Source organism: Heloderma suspectum, chromosome 3, assembly GCF_057233095.1.
Source record: "Heloderma suspectum isolate Gila_16-S chromosome 3, 16-S_ref, whole genome shotgun sequence".
Lineage (NCBI taxonomy): Eukaryota > Metazoa > Chordata > Lepidosauria > Squamata > Helodermatidae > Heloderma > Heloderma suspectum.
In genome coordinates, this window is record NC_139460.1 from 25,246,308 (window position 1) to 25,270,065 (window position 23,758).

The 23,758-nt window shown below is 45.8% G+C and overlaps 1 protein-coding gene across 1 annotated transcript in view; it reads left to right on the forward strand.

Moving 5' to 3' along the window:
* The first annotated feature begins 7,184 nt into the window (after nt 1-7,184).
* Nucleotides 7,185-23,758, forward strand: part of ARHGAP42 (Rho GTPase activating protein 42) — a 253,118-nt gene continuing 236,544 nt past the window's right edge. Inside the window, exon 1 of the mRNA XM_084842649.1 lies at nt 7,185-7,863. Coding sequence (XP_084698775.1) covers nt 7,710-7,863 — 154 coding nt within the window. The 5' untranslated portion in view covers nt 7,185-7,709. The remainder of the gene's footprint in view (nt 7,864-23,758) is intronic.

Sequence of the window (23,758 nt, forward strand, 5' to 3'; positions counted from 1 at the left end):
TTATGACTACAGGAATGAAATGGCAGGGCCAGGTCTAGACCTTTTGCTGCCTGCAGTGTAGGACAAGATAGTATTCCCCCTCTCCACCCTGCCTCCCCACCCAATTCTACTTACAGGAGCCGACTGGACTGAATCTTACTTCAACACTGATGATGGGACAGCATTCCCCATCTCACCTGAAGGCAGCAGGGTAGCTTAGGGGCTGCACAACAGGTTGCCTGGAACACACAGCTCTGTCCGCCAACAGAGGAGAACAGCCAGGGGCTGACACTGCTGCCCCCTCCCACACCACCAAGGATCTGATGTCTGAGGCGACAGCCTCGCTCTGCCTAATGGTAGGACCAGCCCTGTAAAATGGAGTTTGCCAGCCGAGGTGCTGACCTGTTTGCCATTGCCCCATCACCTGCTGCTCTTTGGAGGGGGGGGTCATTTGGGACCCCCAGACTTCAGCCCTGGGGTCAAGACCTAGCTGCGCCATTGGTCCAACTCTCCTAGGCCCATATTCCACAAGGCCACATCTAGACCTCAAAAAGGGGGGGGGGGAGAATCCTCAGGTGGTGAGGCAGACTACTGTACCACCTGCAGGTGAGAAATACCAGTTTTGGATACTTTCCCATGTCAGAACAAAACACCTGCATGCATGCGAAATACAACATCAAAAAGAACCATTTAAAACATCTTAAAATACCCTTCGTATTGGTAAGATATAGATGGATATTTTTACATGGTTTCGAACCTAAAGGGTATGAAACGTAATATGAAGAAAACGTGTTTCTTCATGGAACATAAGAACCGATCACACACACACACCATTTTGGGCAGATGGATTCAGCGTACTGGTGTATGCACAAAGACACCACAGTATTCTGCACTTGTGGGCAAGGGTGTTGCTAGGGTCTTAAAATATCTGGGGCACAGGCTCATAACTAGGGGTGGACGAAAGTCACTTACCTGTCCTCGAAGGTTGTTCGCGGTGGGGGGAAGGCACTTCGCTGCTCCCCCCGCGAAGTTCAGGCCGGGGGGGAGGCTTCCTGCCTCGCCCGGCCGAAATTCAGGCCGGGGAGGAGGCGCCTCGCCTTGCCCGGCCGCGAACTCAAAAGTTTTTTTTAAAAAAAAAACACACACCCGTGATAGGCTACGTGACGATTAACGTAGCCTATCACGGCTAGATCTGCAAAGTCAGCCGTGATAGGCTACGTTAATCGTCACGTAGCCTATCACGGGTGACTTAAAAAAAAAAAAAAGCACGTACGCAAATGGCGGCCCCCATAGGGAGCCACCATTCGCGTTCCTTATTTGGTCGCTGTAGTCTACGTAAAGATTTACGTAGACTACAGCGACCAAATAAGGAATGGGAATGGCGGCTCCCTATGGGGGCCGCCATTATCCGTACGTGCTTTTTTTTTTTTTTAAGTCACCCATGATAGGCTACGTGACGATTTACGTAGCCTATCACGGCTGACTTTGCAAATCTAGCCGTGATAGGCTACGTTAATCGTCACGTAGCCTATCACGGGGGCGTTTTTGTTTTTTTTCTTTGATTGGAATGGCGGCGGCGGCAGCCGGTCGAAAGACCAGCTGCTGCTCCCGCCCCGGACGAACACCCGCCGAACCACCGGCCGGACCCGCCGCCGGGAGGGACATTCGCCAAAGGTAAGTCCCGTCCCGGGGGGGGTGCGGGGGGCTGGGGGTGCGGAGAATTTCTCCCCGAAACTTGTTCGGGGGGCCAAACACGTTGGCGCTCAGCCCCCCGAAGTTTCGGGGAGAAATTCTCCGCCATTCCTACTCATAACACACACACACACACATCTGAGTCTAAGCGTGCATCTAATATGTGTGTGTGTGTGGCACGTGCATGTAGTGTGCTTGCATGTGTGTATAGATTACATACATACATAAAGAAGTGTGCACTGACACTGACCCCTAACCCCACTTCAACCCAGACCCCGATTCAGCATTTTGGAAAACATCCCCCAAACATCTGCTCGGGCCAATTTGTAGTCAGACCACTTCAGCTCAGCACCAAACCTGAGTCAAGGTTTGGAAAAATGAGTCTTTATGCTTCCTGTTGACTACCATGGGAAATTAGAACAAAAATTACTTTTTTCTCTTGGTCAGAACTGGATAATTTCAGGCACAGTAGCCCCCTAGAAGAGGATTACACCTGCCCAATGTCAGAAAAATAGGTACAGGGTTTATATTTTAATTTTCTTTTAAAGGGAACTGCCAATAACATTTTAATTCCTTGGAAGAATTGGACAAAAACTTCAGGATTCATTGCCCCATCAGAGGAGATCATGTCAGCCAAATTTCAGAATGCTAGCCACATGGGTTTTTGTGCAAGGGTGGCCTTGACATTTTGAGGTCTCCAAAAGGGGACATACTTATCTCCCTATGTTCCTTGTGGACTATTGTTCTGAAAGTTCCAGACAGCCCACAGTTGTCCCTAAGTAAGAAACCAGCAAAGTTTCAGAAGGATAGGTGCAGCAGTTCATGTGGAAGGGGAGTTCTCCAGTTTCGGGGGGGGGGGTGATTTGCTTTCCTTTCCATTCACCCCTTCCCCAATAGTTTTTTGGATAAATTTGTATGAAAATGCACAGGTCATTAGCGGTGTCCCCCAGGCAAGAAACTTGCAATGTTTCTGAAGGATATACATGCATTCTAATTTAGAATTACTAGCATTTATTTACATTTCACGAATGTTGGCAGCAGGGGAACGTGGGTGGGAAGGTGCTATTGCACTCATATCCTGCTTGTGGGTTTCCAATGGACCTTGGTCTGATGCAGCACAGCTCTTCTTATGTTCTTAAATAGAGAGTGCCTTTGAGCATGTGCAGAATGTTTTTCTTTCACCACTGAGCACTTACATTCTCCCCCTACCAATTCTATTCCCCTCCATGCAACCATCCCTCCTCATCCTACCATCCTCCAGCAACTCTTCATCGAAACAGATGTCTTGTTTTGTGCAACTCCTCTCTATGCACAAGCTCTCATTGTATCTTCCTCCCCATAACTTCATTTGTGCCAAGACTTCACCAGGATTCAGCCAATGAGTCTGTTTTCAAAACTAGGGCTAAGTGATGGAGAAACTCTGAGCATGTACCAAGTGCCTTTCCCTCACCACTGAAGCTACAGCTGATGCAAAAAACCCCACCCAAACCCACAAATGACAAAGCATGCATAGGACTGAGCTGAAAGGGTAGTCAATTCATTAGACAGAATTGGGTAGGCACTGTATTAAGCCTGCAGTACCATGCTCACAACTCAGGACTTATTTCTGAATAAACATGCAGAACATCAGGGTGCAAACCTCCCTGCAAAAGTAACTTGTGCTGGAATCCTATTCACACTTTCCTGAGGGTAAGCCTCATTAATGGGACTTCTCAGTAGGCATACATAGGATTGCATAAATAAGCAATATTTATCTCCCCTCCACTTAACCCCAAAAAACCCTCATTTTTTTAATTAAAGCTTTCTGTTCAGAGGAACATAGGAAGCTGCCTTGTACTGAGTCAGACCCTGGGTCCATCTGGCCCAAAATTGTTGACACTGACTGGCAGCAACAGCTCTCCAGGGTTTCAGGCAGGATTCTTTCCTAGCCCTACCTGGAGATGCTGGGGATTGAACCTGATACATTCTGCATGCCAAGCATGTGCTCTACCACTGAGCTACAGCCCTTCCTATTGCTGGATAATGGCAACTGGCAAACAAAATAGCCCCAGATTTGTTTCTCTGCAACCATGTGAACCCACTCTTCTCAAAGGCTTGAGGGAGGAGAAGGAGAAAAACCAACCCTCTTGTTTGCTAGTATAAAATCAAATACAGTTCAGAACTTCTCTTGCCCATGGAAGAGAATTCTCTTTAAGAATTCCCCAAGACATGCTCTGGGTGGAAGAAAGAAAGAAAGAAAGAAAGAAAGAAAGAAAGAAAGAACAGGATAGGGGAGGGAAGAAGAAAAGAAGAATGATGATTGGAAATGTGCACGGGGGTGGGGGGGTAGAGAGAATTGCCTAAGCCAAGTGGCTCCTTTCAGAGAGGTAGTACTTCAGAGGAATTTAGGAGGCTGTGCAGGGTTTGCAAGGATTGCACGTATTTAAATGAACTTTATGAGGTGAGGTGGCTGAGGGCCTTTTCTAGCATTTTTAAAACTGTAGAAGCTATTTAAAAGCCCCAGCAGTTTCTTGATCATGATGCCACATAGTCCTAACCCTCCCTTTGGGATTATTTGAGTCCTACAGCTCTTTAGGAGAAATTAAAGTGGAGGGGGAGAAAGAAGTTTGTGGAGGGTGATTGGATCCTTTGCTGTACTGAAGCTACTAAACTTCTGCAGAAGTCAAAGGTTCCAGTTTGGGGCAGTAAAATCAGATGCTGTGTGAAATACCAGTATTTCATATCGAGCTCTTTCTTCCCTTCCTTCTCGCCCTTCAAAATTTCATTTCAGGCAAGCTCCCAACAGTGGGCATGTAAGAGCAGAAAAGTAGGGGGGGGGAGAGGTTTTTTGCACCTCAAAAAAACCCCCCTACACCAGAGATTAGGGATAGTGACCTCCTAATGGTCACCTTAAAAACCTTCTGATGAGGATCTCTAATCCCCTAGGTGACTTGACAGTTTTTACTTTTTGTTTTAGACTTTTGAGAAAAGGAAACTTTATGCATGCCTAGTGAAAAAGCCACTGGACCTAACTGTCTGAAATTTGGTAGGTTCAGTCAGCTCCAAAGGGCCTACCAGGTCCCCAAATTCCATGAATTTATGTGGAAGTACACAAAAATTATAGCTCTGTACTTCGACAGATTTTCTTGGAAAAAGCAATTTTACCTGTGGCTAGCATGTAAGCCACTAGACGTAACTGTCTGAACTTTGGCAGACTCAGCCATCTCTATGGGAGCTTCCAAGTCCCCCAAATTCCATGCACATATTTGGAAGCACAAAGAAATTATAGCTCTTTGCTTTGACACATTTTCTTGGAAAAAGCAAATTTTACCTGTGGCTAGCACAAAAGCCACTGGACCTAACTGCCTGAAATTTGGCAGATTCAATCAGTTCCATGGGTGTAACCAAGCCTCCAAATTTAAAAAAAGTTATGGCCGTTTTTGTTTTCCAATGCAAGTCAATGGGAAAATGTTTTTTAAAAAAATGGCCATTAGGACAGCTCAAAAGATCCAGGGCACAACTCAAAAAGATCAGGTGCCCATGCCCAGGTGAGGCACTCTATAATGACACCCCTGCTTGTGGGAATCAAAGGGTTCAGCAAGGGCCCATCCATTGCACTTGCAGACAGATAATAGGCAACAGAGAAGATCTCTGAGACCCCAGAGAATGTGAGGGTGGGGAGATGGAAGAGATGACAAGTGCTCTGACACCTTTAACCATAGGAACACAGGAAGCTGCTTTATACCAAGTCGGACCCTTGGTCGATCTAGACCAGTATTGTCACACTGATTGGCAGCAGCTCTCCAGGGTTTCAGGCAGGTTTTTTTCTAGCCCTACCTGGAGATGCCAGGGATTGAACCTGGGACCTTCCGAATGCAAAGTATGTGCTCTGCCACTGAGCTATTGCCCTTCCCATGCACAACTACAATAGTTGTGCAGAAGGGGGAATTCCAGAAGCTGTACTTTGCACAACAAGCTACACCTGCTGAAATTCCCTCCTCTGTACAATGATTAAAGGTGCAGGCACCCTGTCCTCTCTTGTGTCTGGCCACCCCACTGGAGAGCTACTGCCAGTCAGAAAAGATAATACTGGGTTGGAAGGACCAATGGTCTGTTATGGCATGAGGCACTTCACTATGTTCCTTCCTATTAGCTTGTCCTCACCTTTTGGGACCAATCTGCACCATCACCAAGGAGGCTTCCTGAGCCACAAAACTGGTGGAGTCCATAAACACTGGGATGAAGTGTTAACTGACCATTAGAAAATGGCCATGGTAGCATCAAGGTGAGCTCGTGCATCTGCTGGTATGTGTGAGATATGCCTTTCTTGCATATTCGTGCTAACCAACGCTTACAGTGCAACCCTATGCACATTTACTTGGAAGAAATTCCCACTGAATTTCATGGAGCTCATTCCTAGGTAACTGATTATAGCACTGCAGTATTTAGCTGAAATCTTAAGCATAGTCTCACCAGTAAACAAAAAGAAAATATCGGCCCACCACAGCGCTGCTCGAGCAAACACCTCCTGACTCCGCATGGTCAATTTTTGATTTTAATTAATGTTTAATTCATTAATGCTTAATTAATTAAATTAATTAATGCTTAATTCATTTAATTAATGCTTAATTAAAGCATTTTTTATCCCACTCTTCAGCCAAAGCAACTCCCAGAGTACAGTCAATAAAATGAGACAGTCCTGCCTTCAGGCTTACATGACTAAGTCATGATGGAAAAGGGATGGAGAGGGGTGAAGAAGAGGAAAACGAGCCTGTTTCCTTCCTTCTTCTTCAAGTTGAATCAGAGTTCTTATCACGATCACCTGCAATGGAAACAGTTCAGGAAGAGGAGCCCAATGAAGCTGGTTTTTCAACAGAGCTGATGAAACTGCACTGCTTCTCATCTCCCTCTGTCCAAGCCTGCTGGGATTTAGTGCTGTGAATCTGTTTAGGGGTAATAGGTGGGGCAAACTAGGCAGGGCTCCTGTGCCTTTAACAACTTCATGACAAACAGAAGTTCAGATAAAACTTTCCAGCCACCACTGCATTTCCATGTGGAAAAAAAAGCTCTCCCTGGTCATGTCTGCCTGCACAGGGGTTACAACCACAAGCTATGAGTCGTCAGTCCCTCGTGAAATCAGTCCGACCATAAACCACTGCTTCTCTGGTTGTTGTATAGGAATTACTTGGATCAATCATTTGCTGCGCACCCAGCACTTTAAAACAATACTAGGAGCACATGGTAAAATAACGTTTAAAAGGGAGAGGGAAGAAGTTGCCGCTTGTAGAAAGCTCAAGCCATTTCTCTCTCTTAACATGGCTAGGCTTAAATAGGCCAAAAGTTTGGAAATCCCTGTTATGGGCACAATTAAATGTGTGACTTTTTTTTTTTTTTAAATGCAGGCTTTGGAGCTCATAGGCTACGAACATCACGAAAAATCTGAAACACAACATGCATTTTTGGGGGGGGCGGGGTGTCTCTAACTTTGGATGGGTGGGTGGTCCTTTTCGAGCCTGGAGGAGGGGGAAGGGGGCGCGGCAAGGTGGAAAAGTTGGGGTGTGTGTGTGTGTGTGTGTGTGCAGGGGGCAAAGCCTGGGAAGAAGCGAAGCATACTGATTGGGCCGGAGCAGGAGAATCAGAACTGCCCTTTTCTCTCTCTGACTCTCTCCCTACCCCTCCTCCAGCGTGTCTGCCTGTTGACCTGGGCTGGGAGGAGAGTTTTCTTGGCCGGGCTAGGAAAGGCTCAAAGCGAGCGCGGAGCTGGCGGGAGGAGGAAAGAGACGAAGCAACCCAGAGCTGCCGGAAGAAGGCGGCGACGACGACGGCCGGGACGCAGCGATGCCCTCCTGGCTCGACCATGTAAACAGCTGACAGCAAGTTTCGGAAGCGCCGCGCCGCTCTGCATGCGCGCACGCACGCACGGATTTCGGATCGGTCGGGGCGTCCGCTGAATCGCGGCTCGCTTTCTCGCTCTCCGCCCCACTTCTGCTCCTTTCTCTCTCCCCCCCCCCGCCCCCGGGCTGGCAGTGGGGGCTGCTCGTGCTGCAGCCGACGCTGCGATGGGGCTGCCGACGCTGGAGTTCAGCGATTCCTATTTGGATAGTCCGGATTTCAGGGAGAGACTGAAATGTCACGAGGTGGAGCTGGAAAGGACCAACAAGTTCATTAAGGAGCTCATTAAGGACGGCAGCTCCCTCATCGGGGCGCTCAGGAGTGAGTAAGGGGGTGGGGAGCGGGCGGCGGCGTGTGGGGCGGCCGAGGTGCGGGCGGGAGGCTGTTCTTTTGTTTGAATGGATCCAGCGGCAGGGCTCCCCTGCTGGTAGCAGGAAAAGTTTTCTCGGCGTTCGCTCCCCCCGCTCGCCTTGTCCTGGGACAGAAAGCCGTGGAGACAATGGGTAGAGACAGGCGATCCTATCAGTAATAATTTCCAGAGCGGTGGCAGTCGTGTTAGGGCTATTGCAAGCCAAAACGACGACGGGTCTTGTGGCCCCTTTAAAGACGAGCACGTTTATGCTGCCATAAGAAGTACTTGTCGCCTTCTAACCCGTTCCTGTTAGCCCAAGTGTATAAATATCTTGCTGAGTTGCTGCGCTATTTGATGAACTCACTATTTGATGAACTCACTTCATCAGATGCAGAGAGGAGTATGGAGAGTTTCAGGTTTCTGTACGGTACCTACAGTGATGGGGTGGGGTGGGGTGGGGTGGGGGCATGGGGGGAGAATTGTAAACCGTGAGGTCAGAAGGCAATTTACTTTCCGAAAGCGACAATCACGTTTTTAACAGTGCAGTTGTTGCTGATGACGCAAACATCGTAGGTGCGCCAATTAACACACGTAGTTCGGTTAAAATAAATAAAGAAATCCTTCAACCTGATTCAAGCCTCTTGGCGATGTGCGAGTGTGTGCAGGAGGGAAATGCCCAGTGTTGGTGGCATTTCATAAAACTCGCTTCTTCTGCTCTGTGCTTCAGTCTAAGTACTTGTCGCCTTCTAACCCATTCCTGTTAGGCCAAGTGTATAAATATCTTGCTGAGTTGCTGCACTATTTATATTGAACCATACATGTACGGAATATCAATCCAAAGACAGCGCCCTGCCCTGTAGGAATTTACAATCTCAAATCGTTTATAGTTAGGGCCTGTGCATACTTGCTCAAGAAGCAAATCGCAGGTCATCCCATGAAGCTGATTGGTGGAAGACTCAAGACGATAAAAGGAAGTCCTTCAGTGCATAGTTAAACTATGGAACTCTCTACCACAAGATGTAGTGATGGTCACCAATTTGGATGGCTTTAAAAGGGGGTTAGACAAATTTTTGGAGGAGAAGGCTGTCAACGGCTTCTCATCCTGATGGATATGTGCTACCTCCAGTATCAGAGGCACCAGTTGCTGGGGAACATGGGTGGGGTGCTGACTCACTCATGTCCTGCTTGTGGGTTCCCGTTCAACAGTTGATGGCTACTGTGTGAACAGAATGCTGAACTAGATAGACCCTTGGTCTGATCCAGCACGGTTCTTATGTTCTTTGGTGGTTGATATGTGTTAAGAATTGCAGCCTTAGGGTGCAATCCTATCCATGCTTAGACAGAAAAAGGTTCTACAACTCTTAGCTAGGCACTTAAGGGCTTGGGCGTGAATGGATGAATCTATCCATTTCAGTGTCTACCTCATTTGAATCTTTTTAATCTCAAGTTCTTTTTGTCCTAAATATGAGGAACTGTGCAAATTTTGGTAAATTCTTATCAAAAGCAGACTGAAACGAGATTTCATTTCCTCCTGTAGTCTTAACCTGACAGACAATAACGTCTGGATGGTACCTAAAGCATTCTGCTTCTGATTTTGAGTAATTTAGGAAGCTACTTTGTACTAGGGCAGGCTAATTGTTCACCTAGCTCAGTGTTGTCTGTTCTGACTGGCAGCAGCAGCTGTCCAAGGGTCTTGGGCAAGGAGGGGTCTTTCCCTTTGCTTCCTACCTTGTCCCATCACCCCTTAACTTTTAACTGAAGATGCTTGGGATTGAATTTAGGGCTTCTTTCCTGCAAAGCATGTACTCTACCACTGAGGTATGGCTCCTCCTCAAATGGATGTTTGATTGAATTGATTGTATTTGTATCTTACCTTTCCTACAAGTCAAAGCAGCATGCGTGGGATTATGCTATTTTGTCTTCACAACAAGCCTGCGAGGCCAAGTTGAGTGAGGGTGAACTGCCTAGTGCCGTATGGTGAGATGGTTGAGAGGAGATTTGGACCAGGTTCAAGTCCAACACGCTGTTGCTGAAACCACCAATTTATTTTTTAGGAAGGGTGGGGACAGTATGACATATTACTTAAACCCTTATAGCTTCTCATTAAAGCTCCTTAAAAACACTGATGCCTTGCCAAACATGGAGCTTCTGATGTAAAGAACATTCATGCATTTGAAGGAAATAACAGTTAGCTAACATGCTGCTTGTGTATGTGATAGCCTATACCTTCCTAGTGATTTCATTCATCCTGAAATAACAGGGTAGGTAGCTAGAAATGTGAACCAAAACAGAAGTGAAGTTTTAGAAGGATTTTCCTTGTATGTGTATTTCTTGAGTTTGTATACAATTCTGGGTAGCTCTCTTCTTGTATAATCTAACTCCCCATAATTCTTGACTTCCACATAAATATATTTAGGAAGTTGGAAAAGGAACAGGAAGCATAGTTGAAACCTCTGAAGCTGGTATTTCTTAGAAGGTAGGGTGGGGGAAGTCCTCTGTTGACACCAAGGGGAAAATTCTTCTCAGTGCAAAAAGTGCCTTCAAAGGAGAGATTTTCCTCAGGACCATGGCAGGGAAGGAAAAGGTTAAGTTCCACCTCTGCCTGGAACATAGGAAACTGCCTTACACTGAGTAAGATCTAGTCCAGTATTGTTGACACTGGCAGGCAAGAATTTTTCCAGCCCTACCTGGAGATGGTAGGGACCTTCTGCATACAAAGCATGTGCTCTACCATTGAGCTATTCTCCTTCCCCAAATGACCTGCTATAATTCCAATAATTATTAGCCCACCCCCTGCCAACATTATCTGGATTGTTTGTTCGTTGTTGTTTTTTTAAAAAAATCCTTCTGGATAAATGTGAAGATAGATGTGTTTAATATCACATCGTCTGGTTTCTCTCTAAGCTGATCAAAATCCAGTTGAAGAATCCAGTTGCCAGTTAGCCAAATACAAACCAGGGGGGCATCATTGCCACCACATACCTTGGAATGTTATATTCTTCTAAGACAATTTGTGAGAATTGATACAGAATATGCCAATTTTTCAATGAGAATTTTCTCTGTAAAAGGAGGTGGTTAATGCCAGCAACACAGGTTCTGAATAGCTGTGATAAGATGCTATAGTCAGCTCCTTGAATAATCTACCTCTGTGTTGTAGTCAGAAATAACTAGGATTGAGCTGAAATCCCCCCAACTTCACTACCCTGTTTACAGGGTGCGAAGTGTTTGTGTGTAGTGTGGTATTGGGGGGGCGGGGGAGATGGTGGCACCAAAGTGTTTGTCCCTCTTGCCACTGCCAGTATTCATGTCCAACCCAGAAATTGCCAGAATGAGGGCTGGAAGCATTGCTCCATTCTCCTGCCCTTATTCTGATTTAGCTTTATCATGTTGCTCTGTGACATTTCCATGAAGCCAAATTGGAGTGAAGGCAGGGAAGGGAGCAGTGCTTCCTGCTTTCACTTTGGTGTTTTCTGGATAGAAAGTATTAAACAAAAAATAGCTTCCAACAGCAGTGGGGCAAGTGTGATCATTGCTGGTAGGACCATACAGGCAGGCAGTGGTGAGTGGGTATGTAGTAGTTTTATGGAATCTTTGTCAGCTTGCCCGGTGGTGGGTGGGTGGCAGCTTTGTAGGGCAAATGTTCTGCAAAGAACTTTCAACTCTGGAACTCCCCTAGTTGTATCTTCACAATCAAGACTGTGAATTAATAGAGTACCAGCCATGTACGTTTTACTTTACAAGTAACTTAAGCAAAGAAGGAGTGATAGACCTGCTCCATTATACTTACACCCTAAGGGTTGGATCGAATTGTCACGTGGGTGGACTTCCCTCACAACCCAAAAACCTTCCTGACTTTTTAATTACTCCCACATCCATAAATGTAGCTTCCCCCGCTTAATGTGGGAATAATTAAAAAAAGCAGGAAGGTTTTCTGGGTTGTGAGGGGGTACCTTTTGGTTCTCCAGATTGCTTTAATTTGGCAGAGAGGTCATCCATTGGCTGACTTTGGGCCAAACCCAGCCCCCTAAGTTGTGCCAGATGACCCCTCAATTACCAGCCCAGGGAGCAAAAGACAGCTGTGGTTGAGGAGCATCTGAGACTAATGGATTTGGCCGCAGGCGAGGGTGGAGTGAGGCCCATACTTCCTCCTCCATCCAAACTAGCTGCTTGCTGCATTTAGTGACTATGTGCAGCTAGTTCTATCTTGGTGAGAGCTTTGCCATGATCAGTTTTAAAACATGATGGTGGCTTCAGGGAAGGGCCATAGCACAGTGGTAGAGCACATGGCTTACCTGCAGAAGGTCCCGGGTGTGGGACTGGATGTGCTTGACCTCGTCTGATCTCGGAAGCTAAGCAGGGTCAGCCCTGGTTTGTACTTGGATGGGAGTCCGCCTGGGAATCAGGCTTCCTGAATTGAGCAGGGGGTTGGACTTGATGGTCTTGTAGGGCCCTTCCAACCCTATGTTTCTATGTTCTCCAAGTAGGGCTGGAAAAATTCCTTACTGAAACTCCGGAGAGTCACTGCCAGTCGGTGTCGACAGTATTGGCCTGACTCAGTATATGGCAGCTTCCTATTTGCCTATATTTGGGCAACTGCATGAAAAAATAATAATAATGAAATAATCAAGTGCAAACAGTCGGAAAGAAATGGCCTCTTAATATTTCTGTTTCTTGGGTGTTACTTAGGTGTGCGTTGTAATTTATTTATGATATTGATAGTCCACAGCAGCTGAATTTCTGGAAGTAATGCTGCAGAAGAGGGTGTTTTAGACATGTGTTTTTGTTATCTTTTCTTAGCCTGAATAATGCAGCGTCGGGTAGCATTCCGCAATGCTGTTTTTTGTTTTCACAAAGAGCAAAACTAGTCAAATGGTTAAGTAAATGGTGAATTCTACGATGCAGCCTTTGCTTTGATTTCTTGAAGGCCCCTTATGCAACCACAGGCACATGATTGCTGCTGTGATCCTAAAGAAACTTTAAAATCCTGGAATCCTGAATCCCCCTGCCTCTTATACCACTTTGCCTGATGAAGAGTTCAAGAGAACTCAAAAGTTTGCAAATCTTTTGTGGCAGTTTCGTTGGTGCTAATAAAGGGATTGCCTAGCTGCAGATTTTAGATTACCCCTCCCTAGATTTTTTATTCTTTGGCCAGTGCAGCTATCTTTGTCTTTTATTCATCTCCTTGCCTAATCTTGCACAAAGGTTAGAATAAATGACAAATCTTTTAAACAAAGGATCTCTATTAATTTATTACAACTTAATCTTATCCTTCATCCAAGGAGTTCAGGGTGAAATGCATGGTTTCCCCCACTTTAACCTGACAACAACCCTGTGACGTAGGTTAGGTTGAAAAGTGGCCTTCTAGTGAGATTCATGGCAGAGTAGGGATTTGAACCTGGGTCTCCCTGGCCCTATATATTTCTCTATCTCTTAAATATATTTAAGAAATTGGGAATGCCCTGTGGGCTTGTGCATTTGTCCCCACTCCTTCCTTTCCCATGTTAACTCCGCGCGCACGCGCGCGCGCACACACACACACACACACACACAATCTCTTTTCAGCATTGACCATGGTGTACCTTGCCTCAGTTCTAAAGACCACAAAGGGTTGTTCCACCATATTCCAAATATCAGTTCCACCATATTTAAACTTTAGTTCACATCTGAATTTTATGCTCTCGTTACTGTTAAAAAATGCCCTGAAATGTAAGCTCAAAAGAAGCACATACTTCTCATGGTTCTTCAGAGTTTGTTTACTTTGACAGTCCTTTGCATAAGGGAAGTTTCACTGAAGTTTTTTGCTTTTGATCCAGGGCCTGAGAAATTCCACTGATTTCAGTAGAAACTGCCGTTTAAGATGCAAGAAGTATCTTGGTCATGCTCTTGGAATCTGTGGTGGACAGAATCCTTTCAAGTGTGGTGGTGAGGGGTTGCATGAGGGGGCACAAAACTTGTACACTATTCAACTGGACCTTGAAGCATTTTTTTTTGTTGTTCTTCTGGCAAGCTCTGGTGCAAAAAGCAAGAATGAAATCTTGAAATTCCTTAAAGCCAATTTGCAATCTGAGATCCAGTTCAAACAGTCGCAGGGCTGATGAGAGTCTTTGCATGCTGGGAGAACAGGAGTGCTCCTTCTCTCAGAGATAATGCTGTGTTAGATGTGGCCTTCTGATTTGCACAGCTCTTCCCCTGCCAATTGTTCTCTTTGTTTTTCAACAAAATATTTTAACCAAAGTGTCTTTTCAAGGCTACAGCGTGCCCATTTTAGTCAAGGTTCTTTTTACATTAATCTATGCAATTGGCTAAACGTCTAAATGAGTACCACACCTCCACTGAGAATAAGAGATTTCAAAGAAAATAATTAAACGGGGGGGGGGGGAACGGCGTGATGGAATTTATAATTCAGGAGATGGTGGGCCATATTTCTTGTGAAAATGAGACAGATCATTGTATTTTTCCATACTTTAGTAATAAGCTTCAGGCAAAATGCCACTTCCAGAATTCAGCCACGGCATTGGTAAACTGTTTCCAGTAGCTGGCTTTCTCCCTTAGTAAATATTTGACCAAATGCCTGATATTGAGCATTTTATTTTTAAGGCAGCCTATTATTCTGGTGCTTGAAAAGTATTTGTGTATTTGAGGTTTATGCACTTGAAGTTAATATGAAAATAGTTGCAGTAAAAAGTTTAATTTTGTTAAATCTGTCATTAAGATGGAAGTGTGCAAATTACTCCTCCATTCCCTGTGGTGCAGCCAGGAAAAAAATAAAACTCCAGCAGCAACATACACAGCAAAATGTTCATATGGTTGGAATCTGGAATCTTCAAATGCCCTACAGCTATAAAAATTATAGCATTACAGGGCTGCAAAACAGTATCTTCAACCTTTCAACCTTGCACTCCCCCAAAGGAGCAGGTTCATAGCTTGGGGGTCCTCCTGGAGCCATCTTTGTCACCTGAGGCTCAGGTAGCCTCAGTGGCATGGAGTACCTTCTACCAACTTCGGTTGGTGTCCCAGCTACGCCCCTATCTGGACAGGGTTAACCTGGCTTCAGTTGTCTATGCTCTGGTAACCTCCAAGTTAGATTACTGCAATGTGCTCTACGTGGGGCTGCTTTTGAAGATGGTTCAGAATCTGCAGCTTGTGCAAAATGTGGCAGCCAGATTGATAACGGGGACCAGAAGGTCTGAACATATAAGACCGATTCTGGCCCGCTTGCACTGGCTGTCTATATGCTTCCAAGCTCAATTCAAAGTGCTGGGTTTGACCTATGAAGCCCTGCACGGTTTGGGACCGCAGTACCTGACGGAACGCATCTCCCGGCATGAACCTAGCTATATGCTATGCTCTGCGTCTAAGGTCCGCCTGGTGCCAACATCGTCATCTTTTCAGCACCAGGTTAAAACTGCCCTCTTCTCTCAGACATTTGGCAGATGTGTCTCTCGATTGTCTCCGGCTGATTGTTTTAAATTGTTTTAGATATATGTTGTTGTTGTGTGTGCTATTTGTTCTATGTCAGTATGTGAATGGTGTTATATTTTATGGTTTTTAATTTGTGTGAACTGCTCAGAGAGCTTCAGCTATGGGACGGTATAGAAATAAAATACATGAAATTAAAATGAATGAAATGTTACACTGTAAAGATGAGCCACTGGAGCAATGCTATGACAGGCACTCCAAGGCATTATGAGAAATTTAACACAGTGGGCGGTAGGGATGGCGGAGAATTTCTGAGAATTTCTCCATGAATCTCAGTGAGGCCGAATGCCAACGCATTCGGCCCCCCGAAATCGGCGGTGAAATTCTCCGCCACCCCCCCGGGATGGGACTTACCTTTCACGAATGTCCCTCCCGGCGGCGGGTCCCGGCGGCGGTTCGTCAGGTCTTCGTCAGGGGCGGGGGCAGCAGCCAGTCCTTCGACCGACTGCCACCGCCACCATTACAAGGGCAGTAAAAAAAACCCAACAACCCCGTGATAGGCTACGTAACGATTAATGTAGCCTATCACGGCTAGATCTCCAAAGTCAGCCGTGATAGACTACGTTAATCGTCACGTAGCCTATCACGGGTGACTTTGAAGAAAAAAAAAAAGAGCGCGTACGCAAATGGCGGCACCCATAGGGAGCCGCCATTTGCGTTCATTATTTGGTCAATGTAGTCTACGTAAAGATTTACGTAGACTACGGTGAAAATAAGGGCAACGCTATTTGCATTGCCCTTATTTTCGCCGTAGTCTATGTAAATCTTTACGTAGACTACAGGGATCAAATAAGGAACGGAAATGGCGGCTCCCTATGGGGGCCGCCATTTGCGTACGCGCTTTTTTTTCCCCCCAAAGTCACCCGTGATAGGCTACGTGACGATTAACGTAGCCTATCACTGCTCACTTTGGAAATCTAGCCGTGATAGGCTACGTAACAATTAACGTAGCCTATCACGGGGGTGGGTTTTGTTTTTTTTTCGTGGCCGGGTAGACGGGGCGCTTCTACCCGGCCTGAATTTCGCCGGCGAGGGATGGGGTGCCTCCCGCCTGGCCTGAATTTCGGCTGGCCGAGACGGGGCACCTCCCCCCCCTCGCATGAACTTCGGGGGGAGAAGTGAAGCGCCTCCCCCCCACCGCGAAGCAAGCTTCAAGGACAGGTAAGGGCCTTTCATCCATCCCTAGTGGGCAGCTTCTCAGACCCATTCCCTGCTGCCAAGTAAACCCAAGCCAGGGGCACAGGAGGCTAAAACAGGCTGTCCTGGGGTGCTTTGGCCTTGTCAGGTTCCTGGGGGTGCTGGATGAGGATGCCATCCCTGGCTTTAACCGTGGTTTGCATTGGCGGGTGGGTAGCACAAAACCATGATCAGTGCAGGTAAGGGAGAAACTGTATATGATAGGGCGTGTCAGTGGAAAGGGAATTCACGTACATAATCTGGTTCTTAATTTACAATCTTTGTTTGTTGTAATTGGTGTCATAACTGCACTAGACTAAATCCCTGCATTTGGGAAGCAAATCCCAACAATAGCACTTAGAGCTTTGGCTTTTGGGCAGTATAGAACCGTAATAAATGAATAAATCAAGTGTTATCACATTTCAGTGGTGGGTGTAAATATTAAAAACTTGAAATTGGACCTTTTTAGATGTAATTTTATGTCATTTATTGCAACACAATCCTGTACCTCTGCCTTCCCCAACCTGGTGCCCTTCAGTTCATCCCTGGCCATTGCACTTGCTTACTGGGTTTGATGGGGGTTGTAGTTCAAAGCATCTGGAGGGCATCTGGTTGCAGATAGTTGGTATACATAGCTATGCAGAAGTAAGGCCTGTTGAGTTTGTTGGGACTTACTCCTGGGTAAGTAGGTATAGGATTGCAGCCTTATTTTTTCCTTTCACTGGATACTTAACTTTACTCAGAATGACTAAAATAAACAGCCTCGGTTCATAAGAAAGTAGTTCTGTGAATGTTGTTCTCATTAGAGTGGAAAAATTGACTCTCACTGAGTCAGTAGGGATTCTCTTGGGGCTTTATAGGCTGGGAATTTTCGTGGCAACCTGGCAGTTTCCTGTTACAATTAATTCAGAATGATTTTCTGCTTTATCTGTTCTCAGCAGCATTGGTTTATTTTCATCAGCTATTTATTTTCATCAGTTATTTTCATCAGGGATAAAACTTTTATTTTTCTTGTCACTGGAAGGGCTTCTGTATGTTCTTTCTCTTTGTAGAAGGAAAGCATGCTGAGACTGCTAGCAGAATAAACATTTTTCAGGAGTTCAGTATTCAGGCTTATAAAAGAGAGTGGTCCTTTGTTCAAAATAACCTGGTGAAAGATCTTGCGTTCTTATCCATTTGGTGAGTCAGAAGCAGATGAGTCTATTTATTTATTTTGAGAGAGACAGCGTGCGCGCTTTTCTATTGCTTATATTCAAAGCAGCTAACAACCAGGTTTACAGCACAATCTAGGGATGGCGCGGGTGCCCGATTCAGTCCAGGAATCCAGCAGAACCGCCCCTGCCCACACCCTTAGCCCCGCTCGCCGAGCCCCTGCCCGCCTCCTACCCGCACTCAGCGAATGGCCTGCACTCACCCCGGTGGCCTCATCAAGCTTTGTGGTCGTCATTTTTTGAGAAATAAAATGGCAATTGCAAAAATGCACATATCTGCGCACACATGAAAATGTGCATTTTTGCGAATGCGCATATTCACATCTGCGTGAAAATGCACATTTTTAAAGAACTGTGCATTTTTGCACGGACACAAATGTGAGCCTTCACAAAAAATGCATATTTTGCACATGAGAATATGCACATTCACAGAAATGTGCATTTTCACACATATAAAAGCATGTGCATTTTTGCGATCGCGATTTTATTTTTTCAAAAAATGGCGACTGCAGAGCTTGATGAGACTGCTGGGGTGAGTGTGGGCTGCTCACCAAGCGTGGTAGGGGCTTGAGTGCAGTCCGGGGACTGGCGAGCAGGGGCAAGGGCTGGGCGGGTGTCCGGAGAACCCGGACAGGGGTGAGTTCGCACATCCCTAGTACAATCCTATACATGTCTGCTCAGGAGCCGCACTGTGTTCAGCTGGCCTTATTCTCAGGTGTGTGTAGAGAACTGCAGCCTAAGAAATTTGCCCTAAAACATAAACATCAAAATTTATTTATTTATTTCATTTCTATACCGCCCAATAGCTGAAGCTCTCTGGGCGGTTCACAAAAATTAAAACCAGTAAAATAAAATAATTTAAAACATAAACATAATACTTGCATTATTAAAACTGAGGTCTGTGATGTTGGTGTTTTGTTTTTTTAAGGGTTGGATCCAGATTTATGCTGGATTCATTGACTGCACTGATGGAAGTGGATCTTCCCACCCCTTCCTTCCCATGACAGCCTCTCCAGCCCCCTAAAAACGCTACACAGAGTCAGGAGACCATGCTGAATGGGGTGAATTGTGGTTTCAGAGGAATAGGAGATCCCCCAAAATTGGGCAGAGGGATCTTCTGCAAGTGGAGCCCTTCTTCTCACGAAAGGCAGATCCTAGATCCAACCCAATATTTACAGTTTCCATATAATAAAGTACTCAGGGTGATGCACAATAAAAATTACAGTGCAATCCTGTTCATGTCTATTCAGAAGTTAGTTCAATGTGGTTCACTCCCATGTAAGTGTGTATCAGATTGCAGCCTTATAGAATTTTAAATTGTTTAACAATTTAAAAAGCAACAGTAGAAGTATCAATATGGTGTCAAAACAGCTTAAAGACATTAAAATGCTTGGGATTTTTTTTTTTAAAGCCTTAAGATTGGTGCTGAAATAACACTAACATAGGCACCAAGTGAAACTTTCTTGGGAGGGCATTCCACATTGGGGGCACCACCACTGAAAAGACCCTCTCTGCTGTAGCCACTCATGGTTCCTTGCTTGTATCCCCAATTGTGTATCCCTCTGATTTGAACATGTGCCTCCAACCTAGTACGTTGCCATGGTAAGTGACCCTGAGAGATCATTTATTGCAGAATGCGGGAGGAGACTTCCAATAGCAAGGGCATGAAGATGATGGCCATAGCATCTGGTACTGTGATGCACTGTCTCTGAATATGGAATTTCTGTTTAGTTATTATGGCTGCTAATCTTCAAGAGACGTGGGCTGCAATCCTATACCCAGTTACCTGGGAGTATGCCCCACTGAACTCAGTGGAAATTGTGAGTAGACATGGATGGAATTGCACTATTAAACTCCATGCATTTAACAACCTCCTTCTCTTTGAAAGCCATCTGAGTGGCCATCATCACATCTTGTGCCAGGGAAATTTCATATGTCTATTCTCTTCCACCAGGTCAGAAAATTAAGAGAACGTTTAAAGTGTTGATTGGATGCGTCTGTCCTTAATCTGTTAGATTATCTTAAACAAAACTGTAATATTGTATTGTGTTTCTTTGCTTTGTTTTCAGCGCTTTAGGGGCCCTCAAAGTATCTCGTAATGGAGTATAATTGAGAGAGCACATTCTCCCTGGTCACTGAGTTCATCAGATATGAGGCTCCTGGTGGTTCCACATAGACCTGTGGCCTGATTGGAGACCGCCCAGACTAAAACCGTTAGTGTGGTGGCTTCCTTTCTGTAGAACTCCCTGCATCTGGAGGCCAGACAGGCACCAATTGTGTTGTTTTCAGTGCCTGCTGAAGACATCTTTATTTCAAGAAGCTGTCCTTGATTGACCAGCTATGGTTTTTATTGGTATTCTCTTTTTAAAAACTTTTTATATATTGTTTTATTGTTTATATGTTTTAATATGGTGTTTTTATTATTTTTATCTTTTATCGTTCACTGCTCAGGAATCTGTTTAGATGTGGAGCGGTATATAAATAAAATAAAATATAAACTTGACATCTTGCTATATTTTGGAATTTTGTTGTTGTTCAGTCGTTCAGTCGTGTCCGACTCTTCGTGACCCCATGGACCATAGCACACCAGGCCTTCCTGCCCTGTGCTCTCTCCTGGAGCGTGCTCAAGTTCATATTCATTGCATCAGTGATGCTATCTAGCCATCTCATCCTCTGCCGGCCCCTTCTCCTTTTGCCTTCAGTCTTTCCCAGCATCAGGGTCTTTTCCAGAGAGTTTTCTCTTCCCATTAGGTGGCCAAAATATTTGCGCTTCAGCTTCAGTAGCTGTCCTTCCAATGAGCACTCAGGGTTGATTTCCTTTAGGATGGACTGATTTGACCTCCTTGCAGTCCAGGGGACTCGTAAGAGTCTTCTCCAGTCCACAGTTCGAAAGCATCAATTCTTCGGTGCTCAGCCTTCCTTATAGTCCAGCTCTCACAGCCATACATTACTACTGGGAAAACCATAGCTTTGATTAGACGGACCTTTGTCGGCAAGGTGATGTCTCTGCTTCTTACTATGCTGTCTAGGTTTCCCATAGCTTTCCTCCCAAGGAGCAAGCGTCTTTTAATTTCATGGCTACAGTCCCCGTCTGTGGTGATCTTGGAGCCCAAGAAAATAAAATCTGTCACAGCTTCCATTTCTTCCCCTTCTATATGCCAGGAAGTGATGGGGCCAGATGCCATGATCTTCTTTTTTTAATGTTGAGTTTCAAACCAGCTTTTGCACTCTCCTCTTTCACCCTCAACAAGAGGCTCTTTAGATCCTCTTTGCTTTCTGCCATTAGGATGGTATCGTCTGCATATCGGAGGTTGTTGATAATTCTAAATCTTCAGTCATAGCTTGTCGAGTATGCAATATTAAGCATTTAAGCATCTCCCTCATGTGGAAACCCATCCATCCGAGCACCAGTTTTGAGGGTCTGTGTTGGACCTTGTGTTGGGCCAAAGAGACAGAACAGGTATGCTGCTGGTGTACCATTCACCCCGCTGGCCAGCAGTTTCCCTGGCTGAGGTGGTCTCGGAGGTGGTACTGGAGAACCCTAGGACTGTGGTTCTGGGAGACTTCAACATCCATGCCGAGGCTATCCTGACAGGTTCCACTTGGGACTTCATGGCAACCATGATCACCATGGGGCTGTCTCAGTACATCACTGCCCCAACATGTGTGGTAGGACATACCCTGGACCTGGCTTTTGCTGTTGGGTGGATGAGGGATGATCTGGTTTGGGGCGGGGATGACGACGACTCAACAATCCCACTGTCATGGTCAGATCATTTCCTTGTGAAGTTTGGTTTGGCGGTAGCAGATCCTCCCTGCAGGGGTGGGAGACTGATTAAATGGTCTGCTCCCGGAGACTTACGGAATCCGATGGATTCCTGAATGCTCTGCGGGATTTTCCCGCTGATAGGGCTGGTGATTCAGTTGAGGCCTTGGTCTCACTATGGAAAGGCCATCAGTACAATCACTCCCAAGTGCCCACTCTGGTGCTGTGGAGCCCGTAATTCACCTTAGTTTACAGAAGATCTATGGGCAATGAAACAGGCTGGACAACAGCTAAAGTGCAGGTGGTGCAGGTCTCGGAGTGAGTTCGACTGAAGATTAGCAGACTTTTCGTTGCTCCTGTTATGTGGCAGTGAGGATGGCAAACAAATCTTATTAAACATCTATTATCTCATCCTTGAAATGTCGTCTAGTAGAATTGTTCTGAGTGGTGAAGAGCCTGTTGGGATCTTGGTCGGGCTCAGAGAAATTGGGATTGGAACCCTTGGTCATTTGCTGTAATAAATTTTCTAGGCACTTCGAGGAGGATGTTGCTCGTATTCGCTCAGAACTTGACGCCACAGTTATTGCAGAGTCTGGGGAGGTGTCCAGTGTTCTGTCTGATTGTGTTTCCTAGGATCAGTTTCAGTTGTTGCAGCCTGATGATGAGTACAAGATGCTTGAATCAGTCCGTCCCACCACATGTAAGCTTGACCCTTGCCCATCTTGGTTAATATGATCTAGCGGGATGGATTGATTGGGTAGGTCCAGGGGGTGGTGCCTGCCACCTTGAAAGAGGCTGTAGTGCACCCTCTCCTGAAGAGGACCTCCCTGGACCCAGAGGTATGTGAGAATTATCGCCCTATTGCTAATATCCCCTTTTGGGGCAAGGTGCTTGAGCGTGTGGTGGCTGGACAACTTCAGACATTCTTGGAGGAAACTGATTATCTCGACCCATTTCAGTCTGGTTTCAGGCCAGGGTACGGCACTGAAATGTCCTTGGTTGCTCTGACTGACAACCTGCTCTGAATGAAAGACAGGGGGAGTGCTACCCTGTTGATCTTCCTGGATCTCTCAGCAGCTTATGACACCATTGATCATGGTGTCTTACTGGATCGGCTCTGCAGGATGGGAGCTGGGGGCATTGTGCTACAGTGGTTCTGCTCCTACCTGCAGGGCCAATTCTAGACAGTGGTATTGGGGGATTCCTGTTCTACCCCATGGCTATTCAGCTGTGTGGTGCCACAGGGTTCTATTCCCCATGCTGTTCAAACATCTATATGATGCCGTTGGGTGAGGTTATTAGGAGTTTGGGGGTGGACTGTCACCAGTACACTGATGATACTCATTTCTATTTCTCCTTGTTGTCAGCTGAGGTGGTGAAGGTGCTGGACCAGCGCCTGGAGGCTATAATGGGCTGGATGAGGGCCAATAAACTGAAGCTAAATCCTGACAAGATGGAAGATCTGTGAATTAGTGGTTCCTGAGTCCGGGAATTGGGTAAACAACCTGTCCTGGACAGGGTTGCACTCCCCTTGAAGGAGCAGGTGCGTCGCTTCAGAGTACTCCTAGATCTATCCCTGTCACTGGAGCCCCAGGTGGACTTTGTGTCCTGGAGTACTTGAGGCCAGCTGATCCTCCGGCTACAGCCTTTTCTGGACAGGGATAACTTAGCCACAGTAGTACATGCGCTGGTAACTTCCTGATTAGACTACTGCAATGCACTTTACATGGGGCTACCCATGTAATTCGGAAGTTGCAGCTAGTGCAAAATGCAGCAGCTAGACTCATAAAAATCATATAACACCAGTTTTAAAGGAATTGCACTGGCTGTCAGTACACTTCCGTGGTGATGACATTTAAAGCTCTAAGCGGCTTGGGACCTCGATATTTGAGTACTTCTCCCTATACATGCCTGCCCGAGGACTGAAATCTGTTGGAGGGGCCCTCCTCTGCGTCCTGCCAGTGCGAGACATACACTATGGTGGGATGTGGAAGAGGGCCTTCTTTGCTGTGGCACCCCAGTTGTGGCACTCCATCCCCTTGGAGGCCCGATTGGCGGGTACATTGGTTTCATTTTGGCGCCAAGTAAAAACATAGCTTTTTACCAAAGCCTTTGAGGGCTAAATGCATTCCCTAAAGTAGCACAATGTTTTAACTGTTTATTGTTTTAGGTTTTAATTGGTTTTAGCTTGTTTAATGGTTTAATATGTTTTTAGGTGTTTACATTATTTAT